This window comes from Quercus suber, unplaced genomic scaffold (genome assembly GCF_002906115.3).
Source record: "Quercus suber isolate HL8 unplaced genomic scaffold, Cork oak 2.0 scaffold_83, whole genome shotgun sequence".
NCBI classification, from domain to species: domain Eukaryota; kingdom Viridiplantae; phylum Streptophyta; class Magnoliopsida; order Fagales; family Fagaceae; genus Quercus; species Quercus suber.
In genome coordinates, this window is record NW_027069548.1 from 534,158 (window position 1) to 552,935 (window position 18,778).

The 18,778-nt window shown below is 33.9% G+C and overlaps 3 protein-coding genes and 1 non-coding gene across 5 annotated transcripts; 3 read left to right on the top strand and 1 right to left on the bottom strand.

Moving 5' to 3' along the window:
- Nucleotides 1-2,398: 2,398 nt before the first annotated feature.
- Nucleotides 2,399-2,470, bottom strand: TRNAT-CGU (transfer RNA threonine (anticodon CGU)). Its single transcript has one exon. It is a non-coding gene; the product is annotated as a tRNA-Thr (tRNA).
- Nucleotides 2,471-2,553: 83 nt separating this feature from the next.
- On the top strand, nt 2,554-9,232 carry LOC111986573 (uncharacterized). Of its 2 annotated transcripts, XM_065773930.1 has the most exons (11): nt 2,554-2,735; nt 3,937-4,297; nt 4,790-4,983; nt 5,087-5,222; nt 6,062-6,340; nt 6,501-6,598; nt 6,813-6,927; nt 7,116-7,221; nt 7,322-7,413; nt 7,828-8,035; nt 9,134-9,232. In XM_065773930.1, exons 1-10 carry the CDS (start codon nt 2,634-2,636, stop codon nt 8,025-8,027), a joined length of 1,683 nt encoding a protein of 560 aa, XP_065630002.1. In that variant the 5' UTR covers nt 2,554-2,633; the 3' UTR covers nt 8,028-8,035; nt 9,134-9,232. The 2 variants fall into 2 exon arrangements, with proteins under 2 accessions (XP_065630002.1, XP_065630003.1); XM_065773931.1 differs by lacking the exon at nt 9,134-9,232 and having other exon boundaries at nt 7,322-7,415; nt 7,843-7,957.
- Nucleotides 9,136-15,880, top strand: LOC111986565 (uncharacterized). Its single transcript, XM_065773953.1, has 4 exons — nt 9,136-9,233; nt 9,336-9,447; nt 15,398-15,453; nt 15,625-15,880. The coding sequence occupies exons 1-4, from the start codon at nt 9,223-9,225 to the stop codon at nt 15,878-15,880; spliced, it is 435 nt and encodes a 144-aa protein (XP_065630025.1). The 5' UTR covers nt 9,136-9,222.
- A 1,369-nt stretch (nt 15,881-17,249) lies between these two features.
- Nucleotides 17,250-18,072, top strand: LOC136067727 (cell division control protein 48 homolog B-like). Its single transcript, XM_065773954.1, has 3 exons — nt 17,250-17,258; nt 17,371-17,655; nt 17,735-18,072. Exons 1-3 carry the CDS (start codon nt 17,250-17,252, stop codon nt 17,933-17,935), a joined length of 495 nt encoding a protein of 164 aa, XP_065630026.1. The 3' UTR covers nt 17,936-18,072.
- The last annotated feature ends 706 nt before the right edge of the window (nt 18,073-18,778 follow it).

The window sequence follows — 18,778 nt, forward strand, 5'->3', positions numbered from 1 at the left end:
ACTACTGTTATTGGTGGGTCCAAATGAGAACAAGGAAGAAATTGGCCACAATAACAATTTGTAAAAGTTTTGTGAAATAGTTTGTAGTTGTAACATTACTCATTTTGTAAATAAATACGAAATTTTATCATTATGATAGTTATTTATTAATATTTATTATGATTTTGTTAGCATATGAAATATTAAATTTGATAATTATGGTAGGCATTAATAGTTATTTATTATGATTTTTTTTTTATCTGGAGCTAATAAATATATAATTATGGTAATTATTATTAAGTATTTATTTTGATTGTATTCATATATGAACTAGCTATTATTACTTATTTGAAGAAATTATGATGCAACAAGATTCTAAGTGTGGGGTTAAATATAAATAACATACAAAATATATATGGAACGAACACCATAGATTTTTTTTTATTTTTATTTTTTATTTTTATAGAGTTTCAAATTTTGAGAATTGAACCTCATATCTCTTATTTAACTATTAAAGATTTTACTAGTTGAGTTAACTGGAACCCACTTCTAATTAAGGGGTCATATATATTATTGTAGAATATTAATGTGTAAATTTGTATGGTCTCAAAAGCTTATGTGACAAAAATTATAAATTCAGTCGAAAATCAAATGGTATTTGGTTTTATATATATATATATATATAAGATTATAGATTATAAATGACATAAGTCATGAGTTCCAGTTAACTAATTTGGTAAAATCTCTTGATGTCCAATAAGACATATGTGGTTCAAACCCATCTACAATAAAAACCAATTAATGTTTTAACCTAACGATAAAGAGCAAAAACTATGGAACGGACACCATAAATTAAATTTTGTCATATATATATATATATATATAATGACACAATTCAAAATGCAATGATATATAATTTGTATAAATTCCAAGAATACAATATTAGTTCATTTTTGCTTATATATTAAAATTATTCTATCTAATTATCTCAAATAAAATATTCCCAAGCATAATTTAATTATTAGTCATTAGCATAGATTATATTCATGGTATTGATTTATATGAGAAAACAATTAGTTGATCAAGTATTTCATATACAAGTTAGAATTTGTTAAACTAAATAATAAACCAATTAAAATTTTGAAATCTAATTTGACGATGAGCTCAAGCTCATTCAATATTTGATATTTCACTAAGGTAGTTTGACACTTAACCCCATCCCCCTTTTCCCATATTATGCTTGAAAATATGTAAAAACTTGGTGAAACATCAAATATATAGAAGCAAACATTATCTTGATTATTTACTTTACACAAGTATCTTGTAAATAATAAGTTTTAGATAGATTAATTGGTGTCATCGAATAAGAGATATAAGATTCAAATTCCATCTACACTATAAAACTAATTAGTGTTTTAACTTGATGATAAAAAATAATCATTATAAAATAGATGTCATAAGTTAAAAATCTACCGTTTAAGCCAGCAGAAGAGCAAGACTGACTCCTTTGGGCTATATGCCTCATAATGAACAAATGGGTTGTTTCCTGTCTGACTACAAGTCATTCCTTGAAGCCCAAGTCAGTAGATGAGTAAAAACAGGCCCAAAGGGTTGTGGATCTATTTATGGACGAAAGAGCACCTTTTTTTTTTTTTTTTTTTTCTGTATCAGACCATTAGACAACACTCAGCCCCGTTAGGCCATTAATCTTATGTCTCTAACACAGGCGACTTGAAGGGCCCAATAGCTCCATTAATCACGCACGATATAGGCCAGAAATGTTATGGCCACGAGCCATCCATTAGTCAAGGTGAAAGGCCACAAGAATCCTGTGCAACACAACCTAACTCATGGCCCAAACATATGATGAGTTCAAGAACAAAAGTAAAGATTATAGAGATTATGAAATTTTTATTTAATTTCATAATAATTCCTATAAAAAAAATTTCATACCAATTGAGTTGGTATTAAATTTTTATTAGTTCTCAACAAGTATTAATAAATCAGTAGTTGTGAATTTTATGTGTTTATAAGAGCAATGCTAAAGACACAACAAATTTCACAACAATTGAGCCGATAAGTTTTTATTAATTTCCAACAAACACTAAATCAATAGTTGTGATTTTTTTTTTGTTGGGTGCCTATAGACTTTATTATTGGTTGGTGGGTTTTCTATTTATTTTATCACCATGTTAGCTTAGAACACATGAATTGAGGGGTTGTCTTTAAAAAAGACAAATAAATAAAAACTGTGTTTATAAACTTTCTCATTGGTTGGTCTGTTTCTTATGCATTTTTTCAACGTGTTAGCTTAGGACACATGAATCGAGGGGCTGTCTTCAAAAAAAAAAAAAAATTTTAGGGGTGTAAAAAGTGTAGGAGTTAAGACGAATAAAAAAGAGGCAAAGAATTAGAGAAGAGCTCCCGGCGAGGATCGAACTCGCGACCTTTCGCTTACGAAGCGAACGCACTACCACTATGCTACGGAAGCTTTTTGACTTCGCTGGTCACATGATAATTATATATAACCATCATCATCACCTGCTAAAACCCTCAAATACACGCCATGCCAATGAAAACCAAAGGTTTTAGCGTAGAACAACTCAAAAACCCAGAACTGAGAACTGAAAGCTGAGAGAGAGAGAGAGAGAGAGATGTGTGGAATAGCTTTGATTATCTCTGGAACTCGTATTGACTTGTCATCTCTGCTTCTCGACTCTGTACCTTCAGCCTCCTCTACTTCCATTGATGACCAAGTAGGTTTTTCTAGTTTTAATTTTTATTATTATATTTTTAAATTCTTGTTTGTCAATTTTTTTTTTCATTTTTATATTTAGAGAACAAGAATTTGATATTGCCAATGTGTCATAAAGTGGTTCATAATTTAATTAGATTTTTAGACCCAAAAAAAGAAAAGAAAAAGAGTGGAGCAATCAAAAATATGTACCAGAATTTAGTTATAGTAGTTTTTTTTTTTGTTTTGTTTTGGGAAATGTGAGGTATTATTCACTTATGGGAAATCTTTTTCAATTTTAGACTTATTGCTTTTTTGAGTGGAGTGATAAACTACTGCTTGTCCCAAAAGCTCGAGTTTTAACTAATACTCCTGCTCATGTGTGCGCCCAGACTCCCCGACATGTGGGTTTTTAAATGGGGGTAAAGTGGGGGACAGTGTTCGACTTATACTCATCTATTATGATTTAATTATATTTAGACAAAAAAAGTGTAGCATAATTTAGTTAATAGTTTTTTTTTTTTTTTGGAATGTGGGGTGTTATTCACTTATAGGGAATATTTTCAATTTTAGAATGATTGCTTTTGAATGTGGGGGGAAGAGCTTGTTGTAGATATTGTCTATATGAGTGGCAAACTGGCAATAGTTTTTGCGTGTGTGTGTGTGTTTTGGTTGTTTTTGCTAAAGGGCTATGACTCTGATGACATTTATTTCTTGAAACACAAGAATTGAGTGGAGTGATAAACTGCTGCTTGTCCCAAAAGCTTGAGTTTTTTTTTGGAAATGTGATTAATTTAATCATTTAATTGTTACTAACACTCCTCCTTACGTTTGGGCTAGACTCCCCGACACGTGGCTTTATAACTTTTTAAATGGGAGGTCAAGTGGAGACAGTGTTCAACTTATGATCATCTATTATGATATCGTAATAAATTGTCATTGATCCCAAAAGCTTAAATGGTTAGGAAATGGAAGTTTAATTATTTGATCCCAATTCTAACATGAAAGGTGATTTTGTGGGTTCAAAAGCCACTGGTTAAAAAATAGCATGTTGTGGTTTTTTTTTTTTGGGTTAATCTCTCTCTCTCTCTCTCAATATATTGCTTGTGAAAGTATATGATTTAGTGACTTAATTGAGTTTTGATAGTGTGCTAATTATTTTATAATCCTTGCTGTTTCAAAAAAAAGTGACTAATATTTTTTATTGGTGCACTGTGCATCAGCTGGTATTCTCGATAGATGATCTTAAAGCAGCTCTAGGGAGGAGGGGTCCTGATAGCTTGGGTAGCAAGAAGGTTTTCCTTTATTCAAAGACTTCAAGCTCCATTGAGGAGCGAGAAATTGTATCCTTCACTGGTGGAGAAGAGGCGAAAGAAAGGGACGAGTCCTGTTCACAACATGTTGAGGAGAAAAATGATTGTTGCTTTGATACACATGGACAAACTCGTGAGGTAGAGAATGGTTTTAGCATGTCCAATGTTGTGGCAGAACTTCACTTTATTGGTGCCACATTACAGCTCCGGGGGATAAATCCTATTGTTCAGCCCTTGATGGATACATATGGGAATATTTTTGTGTATAATGGTATGCTTACTTGTCTCTTAATGGATTAGATCAGAGGGATTGTATTCATCATGGTTTGACCTTTGTGCTGCATATATTTCTTTCACAAACTTTTGGCCTATTTTGTCACACTGAGTTTTTGTTGGATATGGGTCCTACTTGTGTTTCTTGTTGGTACTTGACATTCTTCAAGTAGATGTAATCTCATATTGTTTGATTGGTATATCTTTATTTTCATTTTACTTTGCTTAAAAAATAGGCAGGGCAAAAGTATAGCTATACCTAGAAAAAGGTGAGGCTTTAAAAGGATGTCCATTCTAAGTTATTTTAAAAAAAAAAAAAAACAATGTACATCCTATTTAAGGATGAATAAGCTAAATTAAACAAGAAATTAATGATCAAATGCATTTGATTTTATATAAGACACTTGATGTTTAAAACTGGTCTCTTCAATTTCATTCATTTAGTTTTCAGATATAATCTTGGGTTCTGATTTTATGTTCTACTTTGAAGGAGAAATATTTGGAGGAATTAACATTGATAGTGATAGCAATGATACTGAAATTCTAATGCAAGCTCTTGGAAACTGCTGCTCGTGCAATTCCCATTTACACAAAAGAACAAGCTACTGTCTTGAAAAAGGAAAAAGTTCTGTTCCAGAGGTTCTCTCTACAATTAAGGGGCCATGGGCTGTCATCTATTGGCAGGTAACTCAGAGTGGTAAGTTTCTATTTATTTCGATTAAATTTTTGCAGTATCTCTCGTTTCCAGAATCTTATTTCTGAAGTTTACTTGTCACATTATGTATAGGAAAGTTCAAGAACCCTGTGGTTTGGTCGCGATGCATTTGGCAGACGGAGCCTTCTTGTTCACTGGCCTACTTTGGAGGACCATCGGTTCCTGCTATCTTCTGTATCACCATTTTCTTCCACTGAGGAGAGTTCTGGTATACTATGCTTAGTAGAACTTTACTCATTTGGTTCTTAGGGTTTGGCTTATGTTGTTTAGTGCATTGTAATGATGATTGATAATACAATGTGCTGAAGCTGATTTCTGTTCTGGAGTAATTCTGAAACAAAATGTCAAGTAAATTATGCATGCTGTTTTATTTTTCATTCTCCCATTTCTATTCCCTGATCTTTAAACATTGTGTGATACGATATTTCTTCACGTCGCTCTCCTTGTATTCCATGTCTTTTCCTTTCTGAAATTTTGTTCTCCACACCAGTCTCCTTGTGTCTATTAGTTCAGATGTACACATTGCTTTAGTGGATCTCACTACTTTGAAAATAGATTCCCCTCTAAACATTGCTCAATATGACATTTCTCCAAGCTGAGTGAATTTGGGCAATCTGAAATGACATGCTATGAACTTTTAAATGCATAAGGTGATCATAGAATGTGCAGGGTGGGAGGTATTCTTTATGGATTGTTGCTTGATAAACCTTCTTTTTGATAATTGTAATTAATGGCAAAGGAAGGGAGTTTATTGGCAAGACTCTTAATAAAGCTGTTGCTTATAATTAGCCATAGGCTTTATTGAGCCAAAGTGAGCAAGTACTGCCATGAATATATAAATATATATATATATATATATTTTAAGGGCACTGCATACATGTATACTGTTGGCCAAATGCATAAGTTTTTACCATTGTTGCATTTAGTACCATTAAAATTACAAGAATATTAACCCACAAGTCCCTTTAATTTTTCTTGCAGTTTTGTCAATTTTTGACTCTTGATATGAGTGAGATTTTTATATCAAGTGATGTTATTTTAATCCAGGCTTTGAAGCTGAAAATGAAATTAACAACCACAATTTTTGGGAAGAGCTTACATGTGGGATATACAGCATATCTTTTGATGCTCCAAAATTGGATGGGTGCCTGGTTGGTGAGGTCAGAAAACATGAATGGACAAATTCCATGCTAAAAGAACTGATTGTTTGGGAGAGAACTTCTGTTGAACCCAAACCTGAAGATTTATACTCTTCTCATGGCAAGATTCTTATGGAGCAACATGATGTGCATTCAGCTTGTTCAAATATATTGCCATCCAAATCAGGTGATTATCATACCATTCTGTAAACAGTTGCATGTGGAACCTCCAAATTTTAGTTAAAATATACTACTTACCACTTTTGTCTCATGAATATGATTACTAATTATAATTCTAGGTTTTGTTGCAATGATGCTGTAACTGTCGTTTTGTATTGATTAAGTAGGGCCCATCCAAGCTTCAATTTCAGGGACGGCAGAGACTGTACTGTTTGCTTTAAGGGAATCTGTGATGCGGCGCACTTCACTGCATAGAATATTTAAGGTTCAAGATCTGATTGAACTGAATTACATTTGCATTAGTTTCATGCTATAGAGTAGTGGGACAGATATTTTTCTTAAACATTTTATTGTAAAATGGAAAATTAGGGAATATTTTCCAACTAAATAACCTTGAGTAGGCTCAATTATTTCTTTTTTGGGTTATTTGATTTATTGCCTTTTGTATTAATAGAATTCTTTTGACATGAAATGCATAGGCAGTTACTTGTGATATAAGACAAGAGGTACTCACACCAGTGGCAGTTCTTTTCTCCGGAGGATTAGATTCTATGATACTTTCAGCATTACTAGATGAATGCCTTGATCCCAGCTGTGAGTGTTCAGTAAAAGCTACATTTATTTATTTTTCCCCCTTCTTAATGTTGTGTGTTATATTTGTATGAATCTCAATGAGCTGCAATTTTTAGAGTTGAAACTGTAAAGCTAAATAATGACATGCATTATAAAATCCTTTTGTCAATCCTACCTGTAAGCTCATGTCCTATCAATTTTAATGACAGATGAGATTGATCTACTTAATGTGAGTTTTGACGGTCAGTCTGCTCCTGATAGAATCTCTGCCAAGGCAGGAGTAATGGAGTTGAGAAGAATTGCACCCTTGAGAAGGTATGGACTATGATTTCCCATACTAAAAAGCTTTCTGTTTAATGAATTTCTGCAATTGTCTTGCCTTGTGCTATCAGTTAACATGATATTTTAATTGCAGGTGGAAACTTGTAGAGATTGATGCTGATTTATCAACATTGGACCTTGAAACAAAGCACGTCATGTCACTAATAAATCCTGCAAATACTTACATGGTACAAAGTTTCTTTCAATAGATAATGCAGTTTTTCCTTATTCTAGATATGTTTTGTTTTAAGCTTCCACTGAATCAGATAAATGGCCTTGTAATCTTTTGTTGTTCTAACTTATACATGTTTCCTGACATTATGGGAGGACATCATAGATACACATAATTATCCCTTTTGTGTCTTAAGAAACGACTAAGGAGAGTTACTTATTTTCCAATACTTTTGATGTTCCTTTAGCATAAGCTTTTATTGTAATTCACCTTTAGATCTCAAAAAGTGTCTTATGATCTTTAAGCTTTTTTTTTCCCATGAAATAACAAAATAACAGAGTAAATGTCATGTTTCTAGATCTCCCTTCTCACCAACATAAGTGCTATTGATCTGAATGGATAGAGTCTTATATCTTATTTAATATTGCTGGACCTGAATATAGGAATAGCTTTATGGCTGGCTGCTAGAGGCAGTGGCTGGGTGTATGAAGGAAATAACAATAATTGTGATGAGGATCTTCAGTGCAATGAATGTGTTAAATACAAGTCACAGGCCAGGATTGTCCTTGTTGGTTCTGGTGCTGATGAGCAATGTGCTGGATATGGTAGGCATAAGACAAATTATTGAAAGGGAAGGTATGCATTTTTCATAAATAAATTAAATAATCTCATGACTTTTTTTTTGCATGTTTGAAAACCAATTTGTGTGTGTATTCACGCATGTGTGGATCTATGTTTATGTTCACGTAATTACTTTGCTGTAAAGTAGTTCTTTTGTTAATATCAGTGTGTATCATATAGGTCTTGAAGTTGCTGTAATATTCTAACCTGTTTTTGAATATCATGTAAGTCTTCACCTACTAGCAATTTAAGGTGTGGAACTGGCTCCTAATGCTTCTTTCAAGAGGCTGTAAAGAATCTGTGGCCCCTAGATACTTTGCTACTAAAGTAGGTGAATGTTATCACATTATTATAGTAATGAGAAAATAAGTGTGGTAATAAAATGGTTGAGAATGTTCAAACAAAATTTAGTTGCTGAAAATTTCTGAACTTGGGCCTCAGAATCTAGGCAAAGCTCCTAAAATTTCTTTTGGTACTTGCATTAATCCTTGTCAATTTGATAGCTAATCATGACCAAATGATGCGGCAGAAAAGAGTATCCTATATGCACCTGCTGCCGGTACAATCCTTTGGCAAGCTTACTTATTTTAAAAAAAGCCTTGGCAAATTCAAACTGATTTTGGATCAATGCCTTCAGAAATACTGTATTCAGCTTGTTCGTTTGTGAATGCGCATGCATGTGCGAGGGTGTCTGTGTGTGTGGTTCAGTGGCTACTGGGCTTCACTAATAGGAACTGTGTTCTTCTGTTGTATGTATTAGTTTTAGCGCCCGTTTGGCATCCTGTTTTGAAAAGTAGTCTTCTTTTAAAAACTTCATTTTTTTTCTAGATACAGGCTTTTCAAACAATCCATTTTCAGAAGGCCGAAAAGATAAGCTGTGCCAAATGGATCCACAGGGATAGGATCTTCTGGAATTTCAGTACTAAATTCATTCTAAGAAACTGAAAGAATTACCGGCTTCCTGTGCATTATTATTTGATTTTCTCCTATTTAGAGCAGCAGTGATTTGATATCATTCAGTATATTTGTGACCTATCACTGAACAAAGTAATGTTTGGAGTAATTGATGTTTATATACCTACTTGTTTTGGTGGTCTCATATGCTGCCTTCAGTTGGCTTGGGCTACATGAGGAAATGAAATTGGACATGCAAAGAATTTGGAAGAGAAACCTAGGAAGAGACGATAGATGTATTGCTGATAATGGGAAGGAGGTATTGCTCACATCTTGAACAAAAACACTTTCTTACATCATTGACTGGTCACATGTGGCAACTATCTAATTCTTCCTTTTCTGCTTTTAAAAAAAAGGCTAGATTTCCTTTCTTGGATGAAGATGTTATAAGGACTTTGCTTGATATTCCTTTGTGGGAGATTGCCAACCTTGATCAACCTAGTGGAATCGGTGATAAAAAGATTCTGAGAGAGGTCAGTGCTATATCTTTTTTTAGGTTTACATTCTCTGTCGTGCCCTAACATATGAGACATGATACGGGCACAGAAATACGGTTATGTACATGTTTCTATATATATATATATATATATATCATCTGGGAATGTGCCAGCATACATGCATGTTTTGTAAGAGCATCTGCTTCTGGGTTTTATGCATGATATTTACATTTGTACTTTACAATGCATAACACTATATGATGTGATTGAATTCCTTCTATGCCCCAGAGAAATGTAGTGTTAAAAATGAATACAGTTTTATTAAGGAAATGGCTTTGTAGTTGTTGTCAACATGAGTATTGTGCTGATGGGTATTTGACAAACCATCTGTAGGGAGAAGTTCCATATGTTGCATTGTAGCATCTCAATCTCTATTGATATTATATTCTTGAATTTGGGGAGTCATCTAGCTTAAAATTGGTGATGGTTGGGATTCAAATGATAGCCTAGTGGTAATGGTATCCTTTGAAGTGCCTCATACCTGTGGTTTGAAGCCCACGTCCCCCTTTCCCCTACCTAGCTATCTCAAAAATTGGTGATGGTTGAAGGAATATGATTACCATGACCGACAAGTTGAAGCTGTGTGTGGTGGAAACTGAAGGTTGTCATTTGAAAATATTAGACCATAATTTGGTTAAATAAGTCACTGTTTATTCATTGCCCATTATTATACCAAAAGATATCTTGTTCATGGTTATAGTTGAGATGTCAAGCCAAACGTGTGGGTGACGCAAAGTTCTGTGGAAAGAAAATTTATTGCTGTCTAACAGGATTTAACTTTGAACTGCTCTATTACCTATCCAAAAAAAGAACTTTGAACTGCTCTATTGAATGAAGTGGACTCTGATGGAGTGTAGGGAATATAAAAACCTTATACGGGCTTAGGGATACATTCTGGTTTGATCCAAGTTGAAGTTTCTTGAGGTTCCATTCCAATTCATCACCTTGCTATCTTAATATAATCAAGGGGAAATGACAGTTTTCCCCCCTGAGCTATACCCCATTTTACACTTTGCCCCTTAAACCATCAAAATGCACGATTGACCCCCCAAAGTTATAACGCTATAATATTTAACCCCCTTATCGTCTGTTTTAGGGTTAAGTCTAACGGAATTTAGCATTAAAATACCAATTTGCCCCTTCCTCCAAAACATACGGTAGACGGTAGCCAAGCTAATGGTGCTTAGTTGGTCTTTTTGGATGATCAGAACTAGGACTAAGACATGGCCCAGATTCCCATGAGGGACAACAGCGGGGAAATCTTGGACAATGGATGAAAGCCGGATCTAGCAAACCAATGCCTTAAGCCACTCAAATACCTCCAAGTTGTTGATCAAAATTTGATCTGCAAGTTTTGGTTGGTTGCCCAAAGGGTTATTGACTCCGATCAACAGCGTAATCCATTATTCATGAATTCAAAATAGTTTCACCTGACTCATCATTTTATTAAGAATAGACTCATATCATCTCAATTCAAAAGGAATTATTCTCCCATGTTATAAAAAATTATGAAAAAAAAAAAACCTATGATTTTGTACGAGTTGGAAACAACCGAAACAATCTGTGTAGGCTGAAACATCCTGGTATTTAAACCCGATACATTTCAAGGGTCTAAGTGTACAGGGTTACTAACTAGTATGAAATCTATTGACCACTGTAGCTGGTATGGTACAGTAATTATAACTTTGGTACTGATTTCTCTTTTACTGTTATATGCAAAGTAATCTTACATGTTCATTTTTGGATTTGAAATCCATTACTAAATCAATGGCTCTCAATTCGGGCTTAGTATCTCATGTCATGAATTCTGGCCAGATGTTTAATTGTTTATGCATTATGTTTGTTGAAGGTTGCTCAATTGCTTGGTTTATATGAAGCAGCAGTTCTGCCCAAAAGAGCAATTCAGGTATGCATACCTATACAGATGTTATAACATTTAAATGTATGAATTGCCATGCTTTGGGTTTATGCAGCACTTAGCACTACGAATTCTTTTCTTTTTCTAGGTAGATAATAATATCTCTTCTCAAGGGGATGCTGTGTTTTTTAAATTTTACTATACATATAGCATTTAACAGTCAATCTATCTGATTATGCTATTACCAGCATTCTGTCATTTTGAACAATGATTAAATCCATAGTATCAATTGGACTAGTTTTCTAGTTATAAAAATCTCTCTGAATTGGTTCTGCAATGAAGTCGTAAGTCAAATACATGCAAAAGAACTTTCAAGCTGGGTTAAATACAAATTGTTCATGAGCTTTATCTAGAAGAAAGTTCTGTTGCTAAACACTATTTGATTCTTAAGTGATTTACTCTTTTTCTCAAAAAAAAAAAAAAAAGTGATTTAATCTTTGTTCTTTACTGGTGTAGTTTGGTTCAAGAATTGCAAGGGAGTCAAATCGAAAGAATTTTGGTAGTAACCATGCAGCAAATCAGGCGTCTGCTGGAAGTGCAGTAATTCAATTGCCATCAAACTTGACTTAATACCGCCCTTGGGTTAATTCTTCACATGTGTTCCTCTCTTTCTTTCTGGAGCTTTGATCTGCTCCAATCTGGAGTTCCTGCATTTTTGGTCTCGGCTCTATAAATGAATGACGACAATGAGCCATCACCAACATTGTTTTTGTGCACATGCACACAGATCTCCGTTCCTCCGGCATCATAAAGCACCTTATTACTTTGTAACTAGAATTTAAATGATTTTGTTGTATGAATTGAGATTCGAGAAGATTTAGTCTTTTTAATTGATCCTAAGTTATTCTTTAATTAGAGTTGGAAGAGTCATTTCACAGCCATGGCTTTGACTAATTCTTACACTTTGCATTTTATCATAGCCACCAGTTGAGCTTAAATAATGAATTATCTGACAATTAAGTGCCATAATTTCTGATTACAAGTCTCTGGTGAGAAAAATTGAAGCAACTTGCATATAAAGTACAAAATTATGCAGATTAGTTAGCTGAGGAAGGATGTCACCTTAATATATTTTTGCTGTTTATCATGAGCCATCTTATTTGTAAAAACCAGTGTATGTTTGATGTTCAGGGTAAGCTGTACCTAAATTTTTTACTTTGAAGAGATTTTTTTTTTTCTCTCCTTATTTATTGCAAATCATACTCATCCCAAAGTTTATGGGTGAAGAATTGTTGAATTCTCTTTTGGAGGAAGCTCGAAATGTCAAGGATAAGTTTCAGATAATCCAGTGGCACACAACGACAAAGACCAACATACAAAGGAGGCATCTCATCAAAAAAAAAAAAAAAACATACAAAGAGGCCAAACACTGCATGAAAATGAAACACTATCAAATTGCACTACATAAACCACCGACACCCAGAGAGTTAATCAAATTCTTTGAGTGAGAGAGAGAAGCCAAAATGTCTTTCTATTTATTTCTTTTAAAAAAAAAATGTTAAGTCTTGTTTATTCTGTTCATTCTTTCATTGGATTAAATATGTTAGTCACATTATTTTGTTGTTTTTGTTAATTCTGGTTTGTTTGCAATGTTATATGTGAGGAATTTGCATCTCTGCTAATTTTATTAGAGATCTTAAGTGCAGTATTTCTGTATTTGTATTATTCTATTTAATGGGTTGTATTATTCTATTTACAAGCATAGAAATCTTATTCTTTTACTAGTCTTCTTGGCTGGAATCATAAATGGGTAGTTTCTATAGGCAAAGTAGGAGTGTCATTCTTCATGGACGGAGTATAATTTTAGGAAAAGCATTCAGTTGGGGGGAGATAACGTTCTATCGTTAGGGATGTGATCAAAATGTCGTCCAGTTTGAATCTTGTTATTGAATATATTTTGATGATCTTAATAATTAAATCATAAATGTCTAGATACAAGAACCCTTAAACTAGTTAAATTATTCTTGTGTGTACCGTACATTTTTTTCACATAAAAGTAGACCCTACATGTGGGTCTTGCACATAAATCCATGTTTATGTGAGAGAAAAATGTTATACCCTAAGTGTAAGCGTACATAATATTTTCTCAAAAGCTAACCCCTAAATTTGTCTAAATATCCATTATACCAACATTGAGCACTTAATATATTCATTTGCTCAAGGTAGCTGCATTTTTTAGCATTCATAATAGTTTGTGCAAAATTTTATTTTATTTTTTATCTATTTTAACATAAGAAGCTACTTTTTTCTATTTTAAAAAACTGTTTTTCAGAACTCTTATATCAGATTATTTATTCTAAAATCTATTTAATTAAAATATCAAATTTTCTTGATTTTTAAAATTGCTCATCTCTCTTCCCACACTACAACTAGCATTCACTCTTTTCCTACATCATTGGGAAACACACAAAAAAGAATAAAAAAACAAAATGCACAATCGCAATGCTTGTGTATATTTGCATAAGTCTTGTAGCAAACATGTGATTTGCACAATTGATGTGTAAGTTGATGTGGGTAATTTTTGGGTTTGATTTAGCAAAATTTGGGGCTTATGCTATTTTACATACACAGATGTGAATGCTCTTAATTGTATGTTTCAACATTGTTTTCAATAATCTAAACATCAAAAATTTTTTTTTTTTGGCCCTAGGTTAATTTTTTGTGATTGGTTCTTAAACATTTTCCCATGTCTTCACTCACGTACTGCATGCAACCAAGCTGTGTGTGATCTATATCACCAAGTTCTTATGCGCACCATTGTGTTAGTTTGCATGTGAAGGAAAATGATAGATTAACTCCTCGTGTTCGTAGCTTATGGTGTCATATTTTATACTAAATGAATTGGAGAATTCTTTTACTTTCAAATCAATTCCATATCAAGTTTCAGATTGATGGTAATTCCCATGAGAAAAAGCATCTTGAGCATCTCCTTCTACTATTGCATCGTGACATCTCTACCTTATCTGCACCGAGCTCATTAAGGCTAGTCAAAATGATGACTTACTACATGCTTTAGAGAGGAATATTTACTGCATTTCAGTGTTTTCATTTCAGTCATACGTACATCATTAGCATGTTCACTGTTGCTGGGTCAGCATTCTATTTTGAAAGGCATAGTTTGTCCAATATGCGTTTTTGTGTGTGTTTTGAGTACACCATTTGTCCCTCTTCGAACTATGTGATCCTCGTAGGTGCTTGTTTGAACTTTTGCAAATTTTGAGATATGAACCATCAAATAACTTGGGGCAGGTTTATTAAAGAGATCCTTATACTAGATATGGAAGAGGTTGGTTTTCTGGTGGAAAGAAATGAAATGTATCCCCGAGTGGCTTGAAGGTGTTATCAAGATCTTGCCCCATAGATTGCCATAGAGAGGAACACACAATGGTAAATATTGAAATTTGATGGTGATCATGAGAGAATGATACCAAATTTCAATTGCTTGGAAATTAATGCACAAGTAACTTCTTTTTTTTTTTTTTTTGTGGAGAAACGTGCTCAAGTAACTTTTAGAAAGAGTAGGTAGATATACCAATGGAATGCTTTGTTTGCTAATGTGGCACTTAACAGACATGTTAGCAAACCACTAACGGAGAGGTTAATTTTGCTAACAAAAATAAATTTTAAGGTGTAAAATTCAAGTAACTCCAAATGTTAGTTTTGTTGGCTATGTTTGGTTCTCAAAAAGAAAACAAGGAACAAAGTGAAAATTTTTGCTACAATTTTTTTGGGTGAATTTTTTGTAACTCTTTCTTTTGCACAATCAATGGAGGCTGACTCTTTGCAGGGAATGGTTAGGACAGGGTTCACAACTAAGTCCATGTTCTTTATTTAGATTCTCTTTTTGCCTACATGTATGCTTATCTAGGTTTTTCTGTCTAATTCAAGTCTGAGTAGCTTATAGTTGGCAATGAGATGATGTCTTGGTTTGGTTTGCTTGTATTCGAAGTTATGAGATTAATTCCTTTTTTTTTTTTCTTTCTTTTTTTTTTTTTCTTGCTATCCTAGACAAGTTTGGTACGGGCAGTTGTTCAGGAATGTGGTGCACATTTAATCATTATCAGGTATCGGATCATCACTTATTTGTATGTTCTTTGCTTTAGATTTTGAAGACTCTGTTCTTTGTGTGGTGCTGAAGCCTTTATTCTCTTAAAGTTTTATAGTTTCATGTCCTCCAGACTTTTTATTTGTTTCATCATTTTGTGATTGATTTTATTCGTGGGTGTGTTCTGCAGTCCACACTCTGTTCATAGAGCACATGCTGGAGAAAGTGAGAAAGTTTTGCGGGAGGCATTTTCAGAGGCATCATCCCACGCAATGTTGGGCAAGCCATCAGTCATCTTTATCGATGACATAGATGCACTCTGTCCTCGTTGTGATTTTAGGTATGTAGATGAGAACGTTGATGTATTCGTTACGTCACCATTTGATGTATGGACTTTTGAACTGCACTATCTATTAATATGCGTGGCAAAAAAATTAATAACATAAGGAAATTGAGTACTTGAAGGTTATAAGGAGAGGAGAGGAGAGGAAGATTCTTTTTTTTTTCCTCTGTAAGTTGGGGCTTATGATGTAAGTGGGTTGAGGTGGGTATATGTTTATTGAAAAATATGGTATTAGGTAGTGTTGTAAATCAAGGCTTTGTTAGGTTGGCTTTGTTTGAGTTTCTGGCCCTTTGGAATTGGGATTATTGTAGTTTCATTAGGCTCTAATCAAGGGGTGTGGTATTGTGAGTATCATATCCTTGGTAATTGAACTGTGGATGATGTTGATCATGAGCAATGAGATAAAATTTCTAGTGTCTTGTTGATTAAATTTCTAGTGGCCAAAAACTCAAGCTTTTCTGATCTCTATCTTCTCTTCAACACCTATCTTTCTAACTGTTCTGTGCGTGCACTTGTGTTGACATTTGAGGCACACTGCAGATATAATGCCATATGCTTTTTTCATTATTTGCCTATAAGGTGATGTGGAACATGGCATTAGCTGAACTGTGTCCCTGTGACACTGATTGTAATAGCTGCACTAGGTGATGTTTCATATGCAGAAGGGAGCAAGATGTTCGTGTAGCCTCTCAGCTCTTTACACTAATGGACTCCAGTAAACCTTCCTCAAATTCTGCACCACAAGTTGTCATAGTTGCCTCCACTAACAGGTTATTGTCTCTCTCAGATCTATAGAGTTAGAGTTTCTGCTGCTCTATTTTCCTACAAACTTGATTATTGTACATCTATAAGAGTTTCTTAAGAAATTTACTTTGTCAACATATTTTTCATTATTGGTTATTAACTTATAGAATATATTTGGAGTTGCTACAAATATATGATTTCAGGTTGCCTTAGCGCATTTTTCTGTAGCTTTCCTGCTGTAATTTTGTGATTTTTTTTTATTGTATCTTGATTGTAGCAATTTCTTAAATTGAATTGTGTGAAAATTTTATAATTGGTTATTACCATTTGTTCTATGTCAAAGCTTATTTCAAAAGGCTTATTGTGGGCAGTGAGCTGTTGTTTCGTAGTGATTTAAACTTTTGAGTCTACCTGATCTTCTACAGAACTTAAGGCACTTGAATTATACTATGAGTTTAATATCATATAATTTCCAGTTCCATTTCCTTTGTTTTGTATTTTGTACTGTTTGTATAAACCTTTAAATGTATTTTTAATATCTGATTTTTGTGTACGAAGAGTGGATGCAATTGACCCTGCACTAAGAAGATCAGGGCGCTTTGATGCTGAAGTTGAAGTTACTACACCTACTGAGGAACGCCTTCGAATTCTCAAGGTTAGCTTGAGTCTCTTAAATTTATGAGCCATCCTTGGGTCCATTATTCTATGACACTCATCAGTCTCCCAAAATGCTGCCAGTAGTGCTTCAAACTAATTTTAAATCTTTTAGCTAGTTTGATAGGAGGTTGGATAGTTAAGTACACTATTATTGGCTGAAGGTTGACATTATTTGTGTTAATTAATTTTCAGCTCTACACAAAGAAGGTTCCTTTAGATCCCAATGTTGACTTAAGGACCATAGCTACATCTTGCAATGGCTATGTTGGGGCTGATTTGGAAGCTTTATGTCGTGAGGCTACCATAATTGCGGTCAAAAGGTCTTCTGATGCAAATGAAGATGCCGGTGTGCTCAGCTTAACAATTGAAGACTGGGAACATGCAAGATCCATAGTTGGGCCCAGCATAACAAGAGGTGTTACTGTGGAAATCCCAAAGGTGACTTGGGAAGATATTGGAGGACTAAAGGATTTGAAGGTTTGTAATATAAACTTCTCATTTTGCATTGAAAGCCTCATGGAACTCCTAAGGACACCTTTTTTCAATTCTTGGGCAGAAAAAGCTCTGGCAAGCTGTTGAGTGGCCTATTAAACATTCTGCTGCATTTTCAAGGCTGGGAATATCTCCTGTACGAGGAATTCTTCTCCATGGGCCTCCAGGATGCTCAAAAACCACCCTTGCTAAAGCTGCAACTCATGCCGCCCAAGCTTCTTTTTTTTCCCTAAGGTTCGAACTTTTTGCTTGTCCCAACAACTGATATGTAGACTCATCAGGAGTATTTTATATAATTAAGAAATTAACAATTCTTACTTGGAAGACCTTACAAGCTGCTTTCATGCTGCATTTGATGTATGTTATTATATGCTTTGCGTTGAAGTCCACCTGTTTTATGAATCACCTGCTATAAGCACATCGAGATTACTCATCAGAAAATTAAAAAGAAGCATTTGAGACTGAAAGCTTCAAATTTAACTATCTGGTTTCTCAATCAAAGTGGTTGACAAAATAATTTTTTACCATCACAAAACAATCTTGAGTTTAGCAAATGGGCTAGTCAATGAGCTGCACCCTATGGAGAGATTTTGGGTAGTAAACAGTGCCCAAGGAGACTGAACCTATAATGAACTAAGAGGTTAAAACAATCCCTTAATTCCTCCAAATCAAGTGGCACTTAGAGCGACTAGACTGATTTAGATTTGACTCGACTAAACTTAGCACATGCTTCCATTTTTACTAAAATTTTATTACAATTCTTTCATGTGGTTTGTTCAAAATTAGTTCAATTTTTAAAGGTTTTAGTACTACCTATCTGTGACAAGGAAATATCTATTGCTTAATGAGTTAATGTGCATGCATGTGCAATGAACACTATAAATTGATTACTACTACATTAACAAAATTGCCAAAAACAGATGATAATTATGGAATACTAGCCTTTGAGCACACGCTTACACACATGTTTAAAGACTCTTTTATTTTGTTGGATAAAAGTTAATAATTTGTATCTATTATAATTTGGGATTATTACATTTTTCAATAAAAAAAAAAACATATAGGTGTGATAAAAATTTATTTCACCTACAATCGTATAATACTCATC